Source organism: Hemicordylus capensis, chromosome 2 (genome assembly GCF_027244095.1).
Source record: "Hemicordylus capensis ecotype Gifberg chromosome 2, rHemCap1.1.pri, whole genome shotgun sequence".
NCBI classification, from domain to species: Eukaryota; Metazoa; Chordata; class Lepidosauria; order Squamata; family Cordylidae; genus Hemicordylus; species Hemicordylus capensis.
Window position 1 is genome coordinate 262420474 of NC_069658.1, and position 20448 is coordinate 262440921.

Genomic DNA, 20448 nt, shown 5'->3' on the forward strand with positions numbered 1-20448 from the left:
TATGGAAGTTGGCTGAGTGTCAGGATGGGACAGGTGTCTTGTGTGTGTGCTGCAGTAGTATTTAGGAACATAGGAAGCTGCCATATACTGAGTCAGACCATTGGTCTATCTAGCTCAGTATTGTCTACCCAGTCTGGCAGCGGCTTCTCCAAGGTTGCAGGCAGGAGTCTCTTGCAGCCCTATCTTGGAGATGCTGCCATGGAGGGAACTTGGGACCTAGATGCTCTTCCCAGAGTGGCTCCATCTCCTGAGGGGAATATCTTCCAGTGCTCACACTTCTAGTCTCCCATTCAAATGCAAACCAGGGTGGACCCTGCTTAGCTAAGGGGGCGGTGGGGGGGATGCGCACGGCGGGGGGGGGGGCGCAATTTCAGTGCTTGCCCTGGGCGCCATTTTCCCTAGTTACGCCTCTGGTGTTTATTAAAAGGAAAAGTTGTTTCTTGTGCAGGAGATAATAGCTCTGTGTGTGCCGAAAAATTTCAGATCGAATCCAGTCTGAATAGAGTGCATCACTTGGTCTATGCACTGAGGAGAATGGCATTGCATTGAATATGTCCAATATTGCAGTCTGTTTTCTTACCCAGAAGTCATCCCATAATGCTCTGGTGAAGAAAACAATGTCATGATGTTGCATCCCTCCCTGGGCATATATATGGGGGACAAGGGAAGTGGCTGCCTCCCTGTAGGTACAGAGTGTTGTCTATCCCCCCCCAGCCCCCCCCCCCCCGCAACTCACTGTGAAAACAATGCAATGTCATAAGGTTCCTTTCACATGTCATGGTCTGCCTGCTGAGGCTCTGCATATTGCTGCCCCTTATGGCAGCTTGTTGTACTGCAGCAGTTTTAAAGCCTTTTGTAACCTACAGACAGAACAAACCAGGAATGCATTCTCTCAGGCTACCAGAGGGGGAAATAGAGTGCACCCTACATGTGTGATGGAGGGCTGAATAAACAGATGGTTGTTGTTACACAAGGAAAGATGGTATCTGCTTATTTGTGAGAGACCAGAGACCTAACATGGTGTCAGAAGGAAAGCAAAAATAAAAGCTGAAACCCAGGGCTGTCCTTATGGCAAGCTGGGCGACTGCCCCAGGCCCCCATTAGAATTAACCGGAAGGAGGCCCCCGCACTGGCTGATTTGCCCCAGGCCCCACACCCTGCCAGGGTTCTCTAAGGACAGCACTGCTGAAACCAACACACTGCAGGACAGAGATGGCCTCCAGCACCGGCTGGTAAGGACCTGCTATGGACTTTGACAAAGGAAACACTACTGAAAACTGGGCCCAGTGGAGGGAGTGCATGGAACTATTTCTAGCAGACCCAGAAGCAGGCCAGTGGTCTGAAGAACGAAAGGCTGCACCGTTCCAAATCAGCATTGGCAGAAAAAAGCCCATGAAATATCAGAAGGGTTAAAGGATGTGGAGGTGATATTTATTGATGATCTATTAATGTATGGCTCCACCTAAGAGGAACATGACAGCAATCTGAAAGCACTTGTGGAAAGGTGAAGAAAGAAAATTCAAAATTTTAAAAAAGATGCAAATTGGAGTCAACCGTGTCAATGACCTTGGGCCATTTAATGTTTAATATTTACTGTTTAAGTATTAATGTTTAAATACTTAGTTAGATTATCTCCAGGATTAGCAGACACAACTGCACCACTGAACTGAGGGAACTACTCAGAAAGTACATGGTATGGATTTGGAGTGAATCCTATAACAAAACCTTCCAAGAGGTCAAAGAACTCATAAGAACTTGTGAATGCATCACAACAACCTGCTGTAGGAGCAGTATTACTACAAGAAGGGAGACCTGTCACAGAGATAGACTGAATGAGGACAATCCTTGCCTTTTGTCACTGAAGGGATAAAGCCATCAAGATTTAGTCTCAAACCAGACCCTTCTAGACGTGCAAGTTTATGCACATTAAGGAGGAGGAACCTCCAGTCTGGAGGGAAAATCTCAAACTTGGATTGGCCTAAAACCAGCACTGCATCAGAGATACACTGACTCATTCCATTGGATCCCAGAGCTGTCTGTCTCTGGAAGAGTATGAAAGCCTTCCCAATCTTTAATAACCATAAAATAAGGGCCAAGAACCCCACCATTTTGTCACCAGGACAGTCATGAGTTGCCAGTAACTAGGCATCATGCCACCATTTTCCAACTGCTTATGGCACTAGCAGAGGGAGGCCAGCGGTGGTCCATGTCCGGACACTGTGGTGGCCACCCTCGCCCCGCCCCCTATGTCTGACATCAGACGCAGGTGGTTAGCCATGCCCCCCGCCCCTGACGTCAGACTCAGGGGCATGATCTAGCTCCTGAACGGGGCTGTGCAGCCCCATTCAGGAGTTAGATCGGGGTCCTATTCAGCCCTGTTCAGGAGCTAAACCACACCCCCGCATCTGATGTCAGACATGGGGTGTATGTGGGGGCCACAAGGTGTGGCCCTTGAGGGGGTGACAGCCCGGGTGTCTTTGAACCCAGTCACCCAGTGGTGGCTACACCCCTGGCTAGTGGGTGTTCCAAGGAAGATGCTGTAGAGATTAATGCTCTCCCAGCCAAGGACCTGCTTACTGCTAGACTAAACTCAAACTCAGTGCTAGTTAGTTAATGTATTTGTGTTTTCTTTTGAATTCCTGTGTGCCCTTTTAAACTCCCAATTTCCCCAATTTTCCCCAATACCTTATTCTGTGTGCAACCCTTATTTCTTAATCAATTTCATATACTTAGAAGTGGCTTCAGTTGGGTTTAAAAGGTTCTGGAAGGTTATTTATTTATTTAACATGTCTGTATACTACCCACTACCAAAGTCTCTAGGCGGTTTACAGAAATAAAACAAATAAATTTTAACAATTAAAACATACAAATATCAAATTAAAATACTACCAAATAGCTAAAAAGCTTGGCTGAAGAGATGTGTCTTTAGGGTCTCTGCCAGTGGCTCAGCCCCCCCGAAGCCTGCAAGAGAGGAAGAACAACACCGGTTTCCCAGGCAGACTCCAGGGCGGGAGACTGGGTGCCTGCCTGTCTGCTTCTGCCCCCCACTGTTTTCTGTCTGCCCCTAGGACCGGCTGCTGAGCTGTGGGGAGTCTTTACAGGACTGGGGCCCAGGGGGTTGATTCAGCAGTTTCCTGAATGCCATCTGCTCTGGGATTTTTAGGGTTGTTGCCAGTGATGGCGGGCCCACCACTGATGGGTTTCACCCCTTTAGGGGGAGCCACTTCAAGGGAAAGTGAGGGCCAGACTTCCTGGCCCAAGAACTCACATATAAGACAGAGGTGCTTATTATGCATGCCACCTAATGGCACAGTGAGGAAATGACTTGACTAGCAAGCCCGAGGTTGCCGGTTTGAATCCCCGCTGGTATTCCTAGAATATAGGAAATGACTATATCAGGCAGCAGCAATAAAGGAAGATGCTGAAAAGCATAATCTCATACTGTGCAGGAGATGGCAATGGTAAACCCCTCCTTGTCATGAGTTCACTTGACGGAAGAAGATGCTGGCCAGAGATATATGATACAATAGCCAGTAGCTCAGGTTTCAGTTTTATTGCTAAATAGGCAGGTTTGACAGTCTCACCAGGGATACAGAAGTGAGGAGTGAGAAGCCCAGATTCCAAAGTCCCAATCTGTCTGACAGAGGCTCAAGCCAATTTGATGTGTTATTTCCAGCAGTTGTTCAAGGCACAGGCTGCCTGATTTATAGTCAGCAACCATGTGCACTTAATCAGCACTCCACTCCCGACAGCTGCCATAGATTCAATCCGGTTCCTGCTGCCTCCTCGCGAGCCGATGACTCCTCCATAATTAAGAACATAAGAACAGCCCTGCTGGATCAGGCCCAAGGATGCTGGCCATCAGGTCCAGCATCCTGTTTCCCACAGTGGCACACCAGATGCTGCTGGAAGCCACAGGCAGGAGTTGAGGGCATGCCCTCTCTCCTGCCATTACTCTCCTCCATGAAGTTATCCAAACCCCTCTTAAAGCCATCCAGGTTGTTGGCTGTCACCACGTCCTGTGGCAGAGAGTTCCACAAGTGGATCACGCGTTGTGTAAAAAAGTACTTCCGTTTGTTGGTCCTAGACCTCCTGGCAATCAATTTCATGGAGTGACCACTGGTTCTAGTGTTGTGTGAGAGGGAAAAGATTTTCTCTCTCTCCACTTTCTCCAAACCATGCATTATTTTATAGACCTCTATCATGTCTCCCCGCGGTCGTCTTTTTTCTAAACTAAAAAGCCCCAGGTGTTGTAGTCTTGCCTCATAAGAAAGGTGCTCTAGGCCCCTGATCATCTTAGTTGCCCTCTTCTGCACCTTTTCCAGTTCAACAATGTCCTTTTTAAGATGTGGTGACCAGAATTGTATGCAGTACTCCAAGTGTGGTCGCACCATAGTTTTGTATAAGGGCATTATAATATTAGCCGTTATATTTTCAATCCCTAATGATCTCTAGCATTGAATTTGCCTTTTTCACAGCTGCCGCACATTGAGTCGAAACTTTCAACGAGCTGTCCACCACGACCCGAAGATCCAATTCCTGGTCAGTCACCGACAGCTCAGATCCCATCAGTCTATACTTGAAGTTGGGGTTTTTTGTCCCAACAGGCATCACTTTACACTTGCTAACATTGAACGGCATTTGCCATTTTGTCACCCACTCCCCCAGTTTAGAGAGATCCTTTTGGAACTGCTCACAATCCATTTTGGATTTCACTACCCGGAAGAGTTTGGTATCATCTGCAAACTTGGCCACCTCGCTACTTACCCCTGATTCTAGATCATTGATGAATAAATTAAAAAGCACCGGTCCCAGTACAGATCCCTGGGGGACCCCACTTCTTACTTCCCTCCATTGTGAAAACTCTCAATTTATACCTACCCTCTGTTTCCTGTCATTCAACGTTAGCAATTCACACATGTACTTGTCCCCTTATCCCATGACTGCTAAGTTTCCTCAGGAGTCTTTGATGAGGAACTTTGTCAAAAGCTTTTGGAAGTCCAGTTGACTTATGTCAACTGGATCACCTTGATCCATATACTCGTTGACACCCTCAAAGAAGTCCAAAAGGTTGGTGAGGCAACATTTACCTTTGCGTAAGCCATGCTGGCTCACTCCCAGCAGGGCCTGTTCTTCTAGGTACTTTACAATTTTATCCTTGAAGATGCTTTCCATCAATTTGCCTGGAACGGACATTAGGCTAACCGGCCTGTGATTTCCCAGATCGCCCCTGGATCCCTACTTGAAAATTGGTGTTACATTTGCTACTCTCCAGTCCTCGTACAAAGCCCGATTTCAGGGATAAGTTAAATAATTTAGCAAGGAGGTCAGCAGTTTCACGTTTGAGTTCTTTGAGGACTCTTGGATGGATGCCATCTGGCCCTGGTGATTTGTTACCTTTCAGTTTTTCCAGACAGTTTAGTACATCATCTCTTGTCACTTCTATCTGACTCAGCTCTCTAGCCTCCATCCCTAAAAAGCCTGGTTCAGGAACAGGTATATGCTCAGTATCCTCTGCTGTGAAGACAGATGCAAAGAACTCATTCAGCTTCTCTGCAACCTCCATATCCTCCCTAATAATCCCTTTCACTCCCTCATTGTCTAATGGTCCAACTGCCTCCCTGGCAGGTTTCCTGCTTCTGATGTACTTAAAAAAGTTTTTGTTATTCCCCTTGATACTTTTGGCTAAATGTTCCTCAAACTCTCTTTTTCCTCCCTTATTGTCACCTTGCATTTCTTTTGCCAGAGTTTGTGTTCCTTTCTGTTCTCTTCATTTGGACAGGCCTTCCAATTTCGGAAGGAAGTCTTCTTCCCTCCTGGACTTAGTGGTATCTTTCCTCCTTTTGGGTATACAATCTAACTGGGCTTCTAGTATTGTGGTTTTGAGTAAACTCCATGCACTCTGGAGCGAAGTGACTCTCCTGGTTTTCCCTTTCAGCTTTCTTTTCATCAGTTGCTGACGTTTCCCCCGTCTGCGTCCTCTAGGAGATAGTGGCCGTTCAAACTCTGGCTCAGATCCTGACCCTCCTCTCCAAGGGTCACCCGGCCCTGCTGGCCCCTCCTGCGCCAAACACTCGCCCTGGCCTGTCTCAGTTACCTCCCCATTCACATCACCAGCCTGCTCCTCCTCAGGTGCCTCCCCACTTTCTAGTAAGTCGCCTGCCCCCCACTCCTCTCCAGTGTCCTCGAGTGGGGGCATGACACTCCTGAATTCTACCAAAGACAACTACAGGGCTTTGTGGTCGCCAGGAGTTGACACCGACTTGACAGCACACTTTACCTTTACTTATTGTGCGGGGTCAGAACTCCAGAGGCGACTTTGATCTGCCTGTTCTAGATGGGGTCAGACTTCCCCAGAAGGAACAAGTACACAGTCTGGGGGTGCTTCTGGATCCCAGCCTCTCTCTGGTGCCCAAGGTTGAGGTGGCAGCCAGAGGTGCCTTCTATCAGCTTTAGCGGATATGCCGGCTGCATCCATTTCTTGAGATAAATTACCTCAAAACAGTGGTAAATATGCTGGTAGCCTCCAGACTTGACTACTGCAATGCACTCTGTGTGGGGCTGCCTTTGTACATAGTCCAGAAACTGCAGTTGGTACAGAATGCAGCAGCCAGGTTGGTCTCTGGATCATTTCGGAGAGACCATATTACCCCTGTACTGAAAGAACTACACTGGCTACCAAAAGGTTTCCAGGGAAAACACAAGGTGCTTGTTATCCTATCTAATAAAAGGCTTGGTGTCCGTCCGTGGACGGACACCAAGCGTGTGTCCGTGCCTCCCTGGCCTCTTCTGGGCATGCGTGAAGCGCATGGCCAGAAGGAGCCAGGGAGGCAGGACCGCCAGCACCCGGCGGCCATCTTGGGCGGCCAGAAGCGGCCGCCCCGAAGAAGCCGGGTAAGCGGCGGCGGGGGACACTGGCCGAGGCGGCGGCGCAGCCGAGGAGGCGGCAGAGCCATGGCCGAGGCCTGGCCGTGCCGCCGCTTACCAGGCTTCTTTGAGGCGGCCGCTTCTGGCCGCCCAGGATGGCCGCCGGACGAGGCGGCAAACAAAACAATGCGGCGGTGGGCCCGGGTAGCGGTGGGCCAGGCCGGAGCCGCTGTGGGTGGCGGGCCCAGCCGGAGCCGCGGGCGGCGGTAGGTGGCGGGCCCAGCCGGAGCCGCGGGCAGCGGTGAGTGGCGGGCCCGGCCGGAGCCCCGGGCGCCGGGGGGTGGCGGGAGAGGGAATGGCGGCGAACGTCTGGAGCGCAGAGCTCCACTAGCGCCCGTTAACCAATGGGCTACAAAACCACTAGTAACCTATAAAGCCCTAAATGACTTAGGCCCTGCGTGTTTAAGAGAATGTCTTCTTCACTATGATTCCCCTTGCCCATTAAGATAATCTGGAGAGGTTTGTCTACTGCCATTGGCTCGCCTGGTGGCTACTCATCATGAGCAAAATCTGGGAAGGGCAGTTTCCTATCGGAACACCCTGCAACTGCCAAGCTGCTATAAATCAGTCACCATCCAGAAAAGTCCCAGTTAAAAGTGGGCATCCCACAGTGCATCTGCCCATTCATGCAATCAATTCAGATTGGATCTAATTCCAGTTTTTTCAGCACTGCATAACACTATCGCTCAAGGAAATTTCCATTTGAGACCTGGAGCGAGATCTGGTCATGGTGCACAGCTCATTGAAAGTGTTGATTCAGTATGTGGCAGCTGTGGAAAAGGCAAATTCTTCATTAAAGTTGTAGCATCTGGGACTTCTTAGTTTGGAAAAGCAGCAACTATGGGGAGACATGGTAGGGTTTTATAAAGTTATGCATGGAGTAGAGAGAGTGGACAGAGAGAAATTTTTCTCCCTCTCTCACATCACTAGAACCAAGGGTCATCCCATGAAACTGATTGCCAGGAAATTTAGGACCAACACAAGAAGTACTTTTTCATATAGCATATAATGAAGCTATGGAATTCTCTGCCATGGGATGTGGTGATGGCCACTAGCTTGGATGGCTTTAAAAGGGGCTTAGACAAATTCATGGAGGACAGGTCTATCAATGGCTACTAGTCTGGTGGCTATACACGACTTCCAGCCACAGGGACCTCTGCATACCAGTTGCCCAGAAGCAACAGCAGGAGAGAGGACATGCCCTCACCTCTTCCTGTGGACTTTTCAGTAGCACCACTGTGGGGAACAGGATGCTGGATTAGATATAGGCCTTGGACCTGATCCACAAGTGCTGTCTGTTAGCACTTCTGCAAATAACATAACATAACATAACATAACATAACATAACATAACCAATTTTCCCTATTACTTTTTAAAGTTATTTGTTAAGATGAAAATGGATGCTGCCTTCCACTTTTTGTTCTTGAAGGATTGAGTATTCCCTCCCCTCTTGTCCCATCTTTCTCTGCTCCCTCCCAAGGATTCTTTGCAAAAGCAAAGGGGCCTTTGCGTCTTCATTACACTGGCTGCAATGTGATGTGCAGTTTATCCCTAATTACAAAGTTTAGGATCTGATTCCCTGGGGCTGTGTGACAGTTCTCCAGGCAACTTCTTTGCAACTTTCAACAGCTGCTGGAGACACTAAGGGGTTAAGGCTCTTCTTTTCCAGTATATTGATAATAAAAACAGCTCCCATCCGCACCTGACAAAGCCATTTGGCATTGGCTATGCTGTGGAAAGATCTCAGTAGAAGCTTGCAACTACTATGGGACACACTGCTGAACTGAAATAGCCAAGATACTAGACTGAAGTAGATAGGGTAGAAGTCAGGGGGTGAGGAGTGCCTAGTCCTTTTCCTTCATCTTTAATGTTGACCACTATGTGGCTCTCTCCAGTTCTGCCATTCTCTGCCATCCCTTTTTCACTTATTATTACTCTCTCCCAATCACACATTCCAGTTGCTCTCCTTTCTTAACCCTTCTTCTAACCATAAGGCTGCATTAGACTTCTTTGTGTATACCTCTATCGTTTTCTTGTTTTACCATATATAAATGCAGAGGCAAAATGTTTCATTCATTCATGTTCTTTGTCAAACTTGCAAAGGCTGCATTCGGTTTCTTTGTGTGTCTGCTTTATCTTTCTTTTTTAAAATACAGTCTATATATGTAGAGCCAAGGTTTTTCTTCATTCACATCCTTTGTGAAGTTCAGCAAGAATCATCAATCTGATGATTTTCTCTCCCATCATGGTGTAATCTGGACAGCCTTCCCTTTATCCCTGTTACATTCCTCTTTATCCCTCTACCTGCCTGTCTCCTTCCATTCTTTCTATTTCTATCTGTCTCTTCTGTTTTCCTTTCCTTGGCTGTTACTCTTTGTGTGTCTCTGGGTCTCTCACTTTTCCTCTCTCTGCTGGCCACCTTCTGTCACTCCAGCCACTCTTCAACCCAAGCCAGTATCCCACACACCAGATTTTCGGGATGAGAGAGGTCTCTCCAGACCTAATCCAACAAGAGGTACAGCAATGACAATGACTATTTATATATTGCTTTAAAAACAAGAATTCTCAAAGAGGTTTACATAGCAAATGAAATGTAAAGATGGACCTCTCCCTGGGATAGATGCTTCAGAGATGCTCTTAGCCAGCACATGTGACAGATCTGGAGGAAGTGGAGCTGCCTACCTTTTACCAAGCCAGAGGTAAGTTTGAGAAGTGAGTGTCTTGAGAAGGTCTAGGGGCTACAAACTGCACAACCAAGACATACGAAATAAGGAGATTCGTAAGGAGGGACAATGAGTTTATTCAGAGTCCAGCCCAGGCTTTACACAGCCTGTGAGAATGCCTGTAGTTAAGTAAGGTGGGAGCTTGAAAATATATGGGATAAACCACTGTGTAGAAAAGCTCTCAAGGTCATGTATAGAGCTGCTTCTTTGGACGAATAGCCCCCATCCTGACCCCTGGCAATAAAAGGATATGCCAGGAGGGCATCAGGATGTCCACAAAAGATGCCACACCTAGCGTGTTTAGGGTGCATCTACCTTCTGATTACATGATCTGGAAAAATATTATCCAAACCAGTACATACTTAATCAAGTGCATACAGGGGTCTCATATTTTTAGAACTGGAGATGGGGGAGGCTTTCCTTGCAGCATTGTATAGTGGTGGCTTTTTAAATCTTTTATAACATTTACCATTTTTAAAGTTAAAAAACAGTGGCAGACCTCCTTTTATCAGCCAGATCCAGGGACAGCTATTTCGCCCCTTACAGGCCCTGGACGTTGTGTTGGTCTGGGGCACTGTGGACTTTAAAATAGCTACAGACTGTGGCCAGAGGCATTACTAGGTACTTAAAAGATCTGGGGCACAAGCTTACAGGTCCTGACTCACACCCATAACCTTCCCTCATTTTAATAATTAAATCTTTTCATGCTGTCTAAAGGAATCCAACACTCTCTTCCCATTTTGGAAGTCATTAATCATAAAAGGAAAAAGGAAAGATTGTACCGTTGAGTCAGTGTTGACTCCTGGGAGTTATTGACACATTTTATTATTTTTATATTATTTATTTATTTATTACACTTATGAACCGACCCATCCAAAGGCTCTGGGGTGGTGTACAACAAATTTTAAAAGACTTAAAACACACATTATTTTAAACACAGTGCTAAAAACAATAGAAAAACAATTCAAAGACAATTAAAAGCCATTTAAAACTAATTAACATACTTAAAAAATTTTTACACACTCTCTTCTGAAGGAGATTTAGAGTAGAAGCCCTGTCTGTAAAGCCTCCTAGCAACCACAAAGCCATGTGGTTTTCTTAGTAGAATACAGGAGGAGTTTACCATTGCCTCCTCCCGCGCATTATGAGATGATGCCTTTCAGTACCTTCCTATATCGCTGCTGTCCGCTATAGGTGTTTCCCATAGTCTGGGAAACATATCAGTGGGGATTCGAACTGACAGCCTCTTGCTCCCTAGGCAAATTGCTTCCCCACTGTGCCATTAGGTGGCATATTAATCAAAAGTACACCTTTATTATATCTGGTGTGCTTTGCCCAGGTCGTTGCTAGGTTCCACTTCCAGTTAGGACTGGATCTTTGGCCCACATCACTTGCTTTATTTTCAAAATTCCTTCACTTTGTAATTACTTCTTGTGGCATCTTTGCCACCCTGTGAAATTTGGAAGGTGGGGTTTAACTGTGCATTAGTACTTCACCTCTCAACTTTTCTTTTCTTTGCATCAACTGACCCCTGCTAACTGGGCAAAGAGGCACCTTTTTAATGTGGTGATTCTCTCTTTATTCAGCAGGGGGAGAGTAACTGGTTCTATCCACCCCCAGCACAGTACTTCTAGTGACTGTTGCTGGTGTCTGTCTTACATTTCTTTTTAGATTGTGAGCGCTTTGGGGACAGGGAGCCATCTTATTTATTTATAATTTTCTGTGTAAACCGCTTTGGAAACTTTTGTGGAAAAGTGGTCTATAAATATTTGTTGTTGTTGTTTGCTGCCATGCATTTTTTTTTAAAGTTGTGTGGGGGAGGTTAACCTGCCTCCTTTGAGGGGGGGCAGGAGCATAACTATAATAGGGCAAGGGGAGACAGTTGACTGGGGGCCCACTGCCTTAGGGGCCTCCCAGAGGCAAGTCACATGACTGACTCCCCCAGCCGTGCACCCTCTCGGGCTTCCTTCAGTTGCATTCATCCTCCAAAATTGATGTGAGTGTTAAGACCTGGAGCTACCAGAACAGCATGTCTTTCTCTAGTACCATTAAATGACTTGCATTGTCCACAATTTACAAAACCTTTAATTTAGGATGATATTCTATTGTGGCACATAGGGGTGTGTGTGTGTGTGTGTGTGTGTGTGTGTGTGTGTGTGTGTGTGCATATAACTATGCTTTTTGTTGCCACTATTCAGCCTCATTTAAGATTTCTTTACTTCATGAGCAGAGTTTCAGTGAGGGAGGGGCCCATTTTAAAACCTTGTCTCTAGGCCCACTCCAATCTTGTTACGCCCTGGGGGGGGGCGCTAACCCTTTTTTGTGGTGGGCGAATGTTAGCCATCTCGTTCTCCTGGGTTGTTACCACTGTCCTCTCCAGTGAGCCTGTCAGCTGGATTGCTACCGGTCTTGAGGATCACCCATTGCCCCCTCCACTCAGCCTGCCAGCTGGTTTGCTGTTGAGCATTTGGGCCACTTATAGCCCACCCACCCCCTTCACTGAGGTGGGCAGTGCTGCTGGGCATGAAGCCGAGTGCCCCAAGCACAAGAAGAGCCAGCTACCAGAGCAACCACCTTGCCTTCCTCTTTGCATGGAGATAGGAAGGGAAGGGAGAGGCACAGATGGTGGAAGAGGAGATGAAGAGAAGGTGTTCAGCTCCATCCCTCCTGCCTTCCAATACAAGCACATGGAGTGGGGAGATGTTAGATGGAAATTCACACAGAATCAAGGTTTCCCTATGCTAGAGAGGAGAAGAGTATATTAAAAGAATTAAAAGTATATTAAAAGAAACAGAAGGACTTGGACAATATATGTGGGCCCTTTATAAGGGTCAACTATAGTACATAGTCAAACATTTTAGGAGTTATGTTGTTCCACAAGGGAAACATAACCGTATGGTAATAACTAGGACCAACAAAATGGTCTTAGATAAATTAGGAAGTTTGGGGGTTTATCAAATGCTTTTTCCAGACAGGGAGACTTAATATCCAACCCGGTGAAGAGTATTGATGAACCTGAAAATGTCTTGCCTTTTAAATGATGGTTTGGTTGGTCCTGAGAAAGGTATCATCCTATGCACTGTTAGTTTTCAGTGAGGCGCTTCACACAATTGGTGTGAAGCACCAGGTGGGGTTAGGTGGAGAGAGTGGACTTAGCCCGCTCTCTCCGCAGATGATCAACAGGCAGCCCTGGGTCCTAAGTTGCCCAAACGACTGCCAGCTCCATCATGGAGCCAGCGGGGGCTGCGGGGATCAGGGGCTGTGTGGCCCCCGGAAGATCCAGGATGCCCCACGCAAGCATGCATGGGATCCTGGAGAGACCCCCGAATGGTTGCATGCAGCCTCCCGGCAGGGGTCTCCTCATGTGTCTTCATGGCATGGAGCCACACCGTGGCAGCACATGATTGGAAAACCCGGGTTAGCGGAGCACTCACTCCACTAACCTAGGCTAAGGGGAGGGCTACTTTGGCGGGCTAGCCACCAGAGAACCACTGAGCTCGCCCGCAGGTTCTCACAATAGGGAGAAACCGGGCTTCTTTATTTTCTAATTTTCAATTTTCTAATGGTGTAACAGACTAGTAGTAATTCTGTCATATGAGTTAAAGTGTGCAATATCAAATACTATGGACTTGACTTGTGCTATTCTTGTGGAACAACTTGACCACCAATAAATGAGAATTATCGCTGCCTTAACTCCGCTTAACCCCCTAGTTACAGATGGAGTAAACACCCTGTCAGAAAAGAATAAGAATCTCCTCAGGACTGTGCATACACGTCAGCCATGACCCATAGGATTTTTCCATTCACAGTCCTTGTAGGGTTTTATGCCAGACAGCATTAGGCTTGTGCATTTTGATTCAGGTACAAAACATTTTGTGCCCGGAAATGGCAATTTTGGAGGTTTTGTAACCAAAATAAAATCAAGAATTAAAAAACAGAGATATTTGTTTCCAAATCGAAATGACTGTGTTTCGGACAGAATGCTTCGGAAAATCATTGAAATTGAAATTGACTTCTCTGACTCTCTCCACTCCAGCTGAGGCACTGAGTGATTAGCAGAAGATAAGACATGCAAAAAGCTTTTGAGATTGAATGATTTAGTTAAGTATGTGTTGCATTCAGTGTGATTGAAATGCAAACTGGCCTTGCAAAGGGATTTGGAAGACAGCATTTTGAGACAGAAATACCCAAATATCTTTGGGAGCTCAATGCAATTCCAAAGCTCTTGCTAAAAGCCATGGTTAGGAAAGTTATGAAATTACACAGGTTTTTCTTTACAAAGGTTAAGAAAGAATCTCTTGACTTGTTCAGGGGTCTTTTGAAGAGTTATTTTGTTTTTCTTCTGATTTTTATGAGTTATAGTTGTAGATAAGTTTTGTTGCCCAAGTTGAGCAGTCTAATGTAATTTAGGCCACAATGTTATTTGGTGAGACATGATGTCTAAACCAGTGTTTCACAACTTTTGCCATTGCAGGGACAGGTCATCCACATGGGACTACAGGAGACAAAAGGAGGGGGGTGAGGAATACTCCTGTCAATCTATTGACATCCCCAGGAATCTTAATTGCGTGTCTCTTTCCTGTAACAATGATCCATGGTTTTGCACTTCCTTAAATGCAGTGATGATAAATCTCAATAATTCTGAACAGTAGGCTGATTTGTTTGGGCTACGGCTCACTCCACTTCTGTTAAATGAACATTTGAAGCTGCTCCAAAGTACCAAGGCAGTTCATTGGTCTATCTTACTCTTTCAAATGACATTTGGTCACTGTTCCATGGGGAGGGAGTGTTTTTATTGAAAGATTGCTTGAATCTCCAAATGGGTTGTGCTGCTGTGCTAGTGCTACAGGGGCAGGCTCACACCCACTGCAAAATTCTCAAATAATTGTGCCAACAAATTAAGTGTCGTTGTTGTTCATCATTCTCTTCACTCTTTCAACTTGTTTATGTGGGGCTTCAGGGACAAAACAGTGGGTTGGGTGGCAGTGCCCCAAGGGTGGTGCACCCAGATTCCAAATAGGGCAAAGGGCTGATTTCTTAGAAATTTTTGAGGTTTATGCATCTTTAAGATTTTCCCCCATAGGGAATAATGGAGGTTTCAGCAGCCCCATAACTCCACTTTGGGGGCACTGGGATGGCCCAAAGTGAGTGGTGGTGTAGTGCACAGAGGGTTCCAACCACCCCCCTAGATTGCTAACCTATTGGGGTACTGGGCTTTGTTGTTTCTGAGGTGTTGTTTAGATTCTCTGGTAGCAAATGAGATTTTTAATGAAAAACCATGAATCCACTCTCATATGCTACTAGAGAATCTACTCTCAGAACACCTCTAGAACAACAACACCCCATACTTCATGGGTTGGCAACCCATGTGGGTGGTTGGCACCCTATGTGCATTACACCGCCACTTGTTCTGGGCCACCCCAGTGCCCCTCAAGTGGAGTTATGGGACTGCAGGAACCTCCATTATACCCTACGAGGAAAATCTGAAAGTCGCATAACTTCATTAATTCTTAAAAAATCAGCCCTTTGCCAAATTCCTCTGAGAAAATAGTAGTAGCTTCCTTGTACCAACTGGGCACTACCACCAACCACACTCCACTCTGGGCCATGCCCCCCCCCCCCCCGCATGAAGCTATACTTTTCCTGAAACCTCCATCATACCCTATGGGGAAAATTTGAAAGATAAGCAAGCTTCAAAAATTCACCAAAAATCAGCAGTTTGCCCAATTCCTTTGAACCTCTTGTGGTAGCTTCCACTCATTGGGCACTATAACCCACACCCACTCTTTTGACCATGTGACCCATTTTTAAATCTGAATTAATTCATATACAAAACAAAACTGGGGTGATTCGGCAGGCTTAATTTTGGACAAAATACAAAATGGGGTTGATTCAGATTGGTACAAATTAAAACAGAAAAAATACAAAATGCGCAACCCTAGACAGCATACTCTCATACAGAATATTCCTGGTTCACAGTTACACAGATCCACCAGCACTTTTGATAGCAAGCACGACCCACTAACTAGGGCTTAGACCTATATTTTTTTTAGACCTGAGGAATTAAGTAGACTTTGACAAATCACAGGCTCTCAGACAAGCCAGTACTTCTTCTATGTCAGCTGTTCACATCAGATTCTATTTCCTATTGCTTGTCTGCTATTTGTTTTCTCTCCTGGTTTTTATAAATTACGTACAGTGAAGCATCATGGGAGGAAGGCAACCAAAGCTACCAAGGAGAATTCATTTTTCTGGGTGTGGCTGACCATACAAATTGGAAGATGTTGCTCTTTGCCATCATCCTGATCTGCTATTTATGTTTGTGTATTTATTTATTGAACTTATATACTGCCTAGTATAAAAATCTCTAGATGGTGTACAGAATTACAACATAAAACATAATGCATTTAAAATTCATAAAAAGATTAAATCATTATAGATAAAAACACATTATTCTACCCGGAAACACAACCATCATTGTGATGTCATGTCTGTATATAAATGAATTAAATAAATAAAAATAAGATTGTGGGGTGTTCTGCCCCACAGTTTTTGTTGCAAGATGTAGGGTTCTATACCAGGCAACATATTCTCCTCTCATACAAAGCGTTCCTGGTTCCCTATTAATAGAGAGCACTGCTCACTATAGAGCTTAGACCTAGATTTTGGAGACCAGGACTCAGGAATGGGATTCATGAGGTAGTCTTGGACAAATCATAGCCATATTTCTTTTGTGGAAGCTGTTCACACCGGTTTCCACTTCATATTGCTTGTCATCTATTCATTTTCTTCCTGTTTTTTATAGATTATGTACAGTGAAGCATCATGGGAAGGAGGCAACCAAAGCTACCAAGGAGAATTCATCTTATTGGGTGTGGCTGACCGTCCAAATTTGGAGATGTTGCTCTTTTCCATCATCCTGATCTGCTACACAATGACTTTACTAGGAAACACAACCATCATTGTGGTCTCACGGCTGGACCCCCACCTCCACACCCCCATGTATTTTTTCCTCAGCAATCTCTCTTTCCTGGACCTCTGTTACACCACCAGTCTTGATCCTCAGATGCTGGTGAACTTCTGGAGCAAAAGCAAGGCCATCTCCTATGCTGGCTGTGCTGCCGAACTGTTCATATCACTTGCTCTGGGTTCTGTAGAGTGTATTCTATTGGCTGCCATGGCCTGTGACCGCTATGCTGCAGTCTGTCACCCATTACGCTACACTTCTATTATGAGTCCCTCTTTATGTTTCAAAATGGCTGCCATCTCCTGGGTGAGTGGCTTCGGCAATTCAGTAGCCCAGACCATTATGACTCTTAGGCTGCCACGGTGTGGACGTAACCGAGTGGATCATTTTTTTTGTGAGGTGCCCATCTTAATCAAATTGGCCTGTGTTGATACCACACTTAACGAGGCTGGGCTCTTTGTTGCCACTGTGTTGTTCCTTCTAGTACCTCTGGGCCTCATCATAATCTCTTACGGCTACATTGTGGCTGCTGTGCTGAGGATTCGGTCAGCGGAGGGCAGGCGCAAGGCCTTCAACACCTGTGCCTCTCACTTGGTTGTAGTATTGCTCTTCTATGGTCCAGCCATCTGCAGTTATATTCAGCCCCCATCCAATTCCAGCACCCGTGATCGAGGCAAGATGATGTCCCTGTTCTATACGTCTGTCACTACCATGCTTAATCCCCTCATCTATACCCTAAGGAACAAAGAAGTACACAGAGCTCTAAGAAGACTGATCAACAGGAACTCAACAGCTTAGTCCAATGACTTCCAAATTCACTCACAGAATTAGCAACTCAGAATTAAGCACTTCGATGACAGTTTTTAGGGTAGAGTGTGTTTTAATACTGCCATTCCTTTTACATCATCATCACAATAATCCATTGAGTTAGGCTTGTTGCCAAGTAGCTGGGATTCATTCCATGGCTGGTTATTGCTTCCTTTTTGGCCAGAGATACCTGGACCTTCACAGAAGGGCTGGAGATCAAGTGATGTTAATTTTGGCTCCCACATTAGTAATGGAATGCTTGACTTCAGGAGCCTGTGGCCAGCCACTAAAAGAGAAGGAATGGGCTCTATGGAAGAGGAAACAGGAATAACTGAGAGGCAGGGAACCCCATCTTCTAAACTTATGCTATGTTCTGGGAAGCCCCAGAAGCCAGCACCAATAATCTCTTCCCCTTTGTATTTCCGATTGTGATCCCCTTGGGGGGCAGAGAAGCCACTTTATTCATTGTTTGTTTTACTGTGTAAGCCACTGTGGTAACTTCTGTTGAGAAGACAACTATAAACATTCATAGTTGTAGTCTTCCAGATGGGACTGCGCAGAAATCCTGGCATGCAGGCATGTCTATGTGCATAGAACAGAGTTGTTTTAGGATAAAATAGGACAGGGGCCTTGTGCCACTCTGAGCATCTCAGAAGGGTGGGATAGAAATCTAACTCTTACATAAAATAAATTGCATAGAAGAGTTGCACATAAGAATTGATGAACATGTCCAAGTCAGGGATGGAGCCTGCTGCCACGCCCTACACACCCCACTGACGGAGGAAGCCACTGGCCTACACGACGCATAGTGTTACACAGCCACAACTGTTGTGCCCTGGGGAAGCCGTTTCTGAGGATTCAGAAAGCAGCCCTGACACTGCTAAAAAGCAGCAGTTGTGCAGAGCAGTCCAGAGGGGGAAACCGGCAGTAGTGCTGCTCTCCCACCCAACAGTTCTTCGCCATGCCAGGGCTGCCTTCTGGGTCTGCAGCTGCCCCAGGGCACAGTGTTGTAGCTCCATAATGCTGCAACAGTCCTGTTGGCAACTGGCCAAACATCAAACTTATGGCCGAGGAAGGGAGCTAAACCCAGGTCTTTCCAAATCCAAACAGTTGTTTGGAAAGCTGCTGTGGTGTAGTGGTTGACCACTACACCACATTAGCTTTCCAAACTGTTTTAAGTGCTTTGGGGAGTAAATAAATCAATACACTTACCAAACATCTTTGGGGGATGCCACATGGTCACTTTGAAGGTTGACACTGGGTCATCCTCCATTCCCCTCTGCCCACACCACTTTTAATGGTTACACATTTTAATGGATAAACAAGTTACAGGGAAAATACTTCCCAAATTTATTTTTTATTCTTGACTTTACATTATGCATCTTACAAAATAAAATAAAAGATCAGTACAATTCAACTATGTTTACATAAGTTCATTAACCTTGTGTTAAGGGTGATACCTTGTGTTAAGGGTGAATGCATACAATAGGGGAAGGAAGTCTTGCTGTGCCTAATATGAATAATGATTGCAGTGTTATGATCTTAATTACATTTGGCCCATGGTTTGATAATGCAGAAGCTGGACACTCTTCCAAAGTAGAATAGTTGTGGACTGAGGTTATCCTGTCCTCATGGATATGGAGGGAGAAAATGTAATTAGAACTATTATCCTCAAAGTCTAGGTCAAATAAGCCATCTAAAATGCTGCAGCAATGGAGATTATTTATTAAATGCTAGACTCAAATTTAAAAATCACACACACACACACACACGGACAAAGATGAGAAAGTATGGAAATAGTATACAAATATAATTCAAGATGTGTTTTCTCATATTCTGGGCTGGATACTCTGAGATGTGTACCTGTGTGAGGCTGGATGCTGGACTAGCTGGACCCTTTGTCCAATCCAGCAGGACATTTCTTATGCTCTTATGAAATGTTTTGGATTTTTTGCTATCATAATATACTGTGTATTGTTACAGAGCACATTTTCCTGCACACGCAGGGACCTTTTGACAAATAGTTAACTTAGTCTGAGGGGGTGCATGAGTTGCTAATTTTAATAAATCAAGTAGCTTTATTTGGCATATAAAGGATATGAGATCAGTTTCATCAAGAAAACAAACTAAAAACAACTCATTAAATTCTAGGCAATGGTCTAGGCATAAAATAAAATAAAATAAAAAGACATGTAATTGACTAGGCTTCAGCCAGGCTTTTAATTAATGTTGTTTTAATTGGTTTTAATGCTGTTTTAAAATTTTATTTTAAAATATTTAAATTGTTGTAATGTGTGTGTGTCCCCCCGCCCCATTTTTGTCTTAATGAATGTTTTATTTTGTTTTTATGTTGTTGTAAACTGCCCAGAGATGTAAGTTTTGGGTGGTATAAAAATGGTTTAATAAATAAATAAACAAATAAATAAATAAATAACAGAGATGAGAGAGAAAGAGAAAGATGATGAGAGAGAAAGATAAAGTAAAATGATGTAATGGTTAGGGATGCGCTATCTGATTAGTCATCGAATCAATTTGATTTGAATTGGGGGTGATTCACAAATTCAACCCTGAACTCAAATTGCCCTCAAACTAGAGGGCCTGATTCGAGGTCGAGGAGAATAACCCTGATACGACCCGAATCGATTCGGTTGATTCATGTGCCATTTTGAGACCCATTTTTCTTGGAAACTGGACCTCAAAATGGTGCTTTTCACCCAGGGAAAGCTGGTCTACCAATTGAGACTGGGAGGTAAACCAGCCCTCCACTCTGGAATTAGTACACCAGCCTGCCTCGGAGGACAGGTCTATCTGAAGAGGCGTATCTAGGGAAAATAGCACCTAGGGCAAGCACTGAAATTGCGCCCCCTGTCTAAACATCTGACACCCATCTTTCAGATAACTTTACCATAATATCAGCTGAAAAATACAAGTCAAGCTTGTTAATCTTTTAATATTTCAAAAACTATTTAGCAGTGGACATAGCCAGACCAAAAAATGCTGGGAAACTACAAATTTCAGTATGCT

At 45.1% G+C, this 20448-nt stretch overlaps 1 protein-coding gene across 1 annotated transcript in view; it reads left to right on the forward strand.

Moving 5' to 3' along the window:
* Positions 1 to 17415, forward strand: part of LOC128343964 (olfactory receptor 2G3-like) — a 32602-nt gene extending 15187 nt beyond the window's left edge. Inside the window, exon 2 of the mRNA XM_053293403.1 lies at positions 16456 to 17415. Within this exon, the coding sequence (XP_053149378.1) occupies positions 16459 to 17415 (957 nt within the window). The 5' untranslated portion in view covers positions 16456 to 16458. The remainder of the gene's footprint in view (positions 1 to 16455) is intronic.
* Positions 17416 to 20448: the final 3033 nt, after the last annotated feature.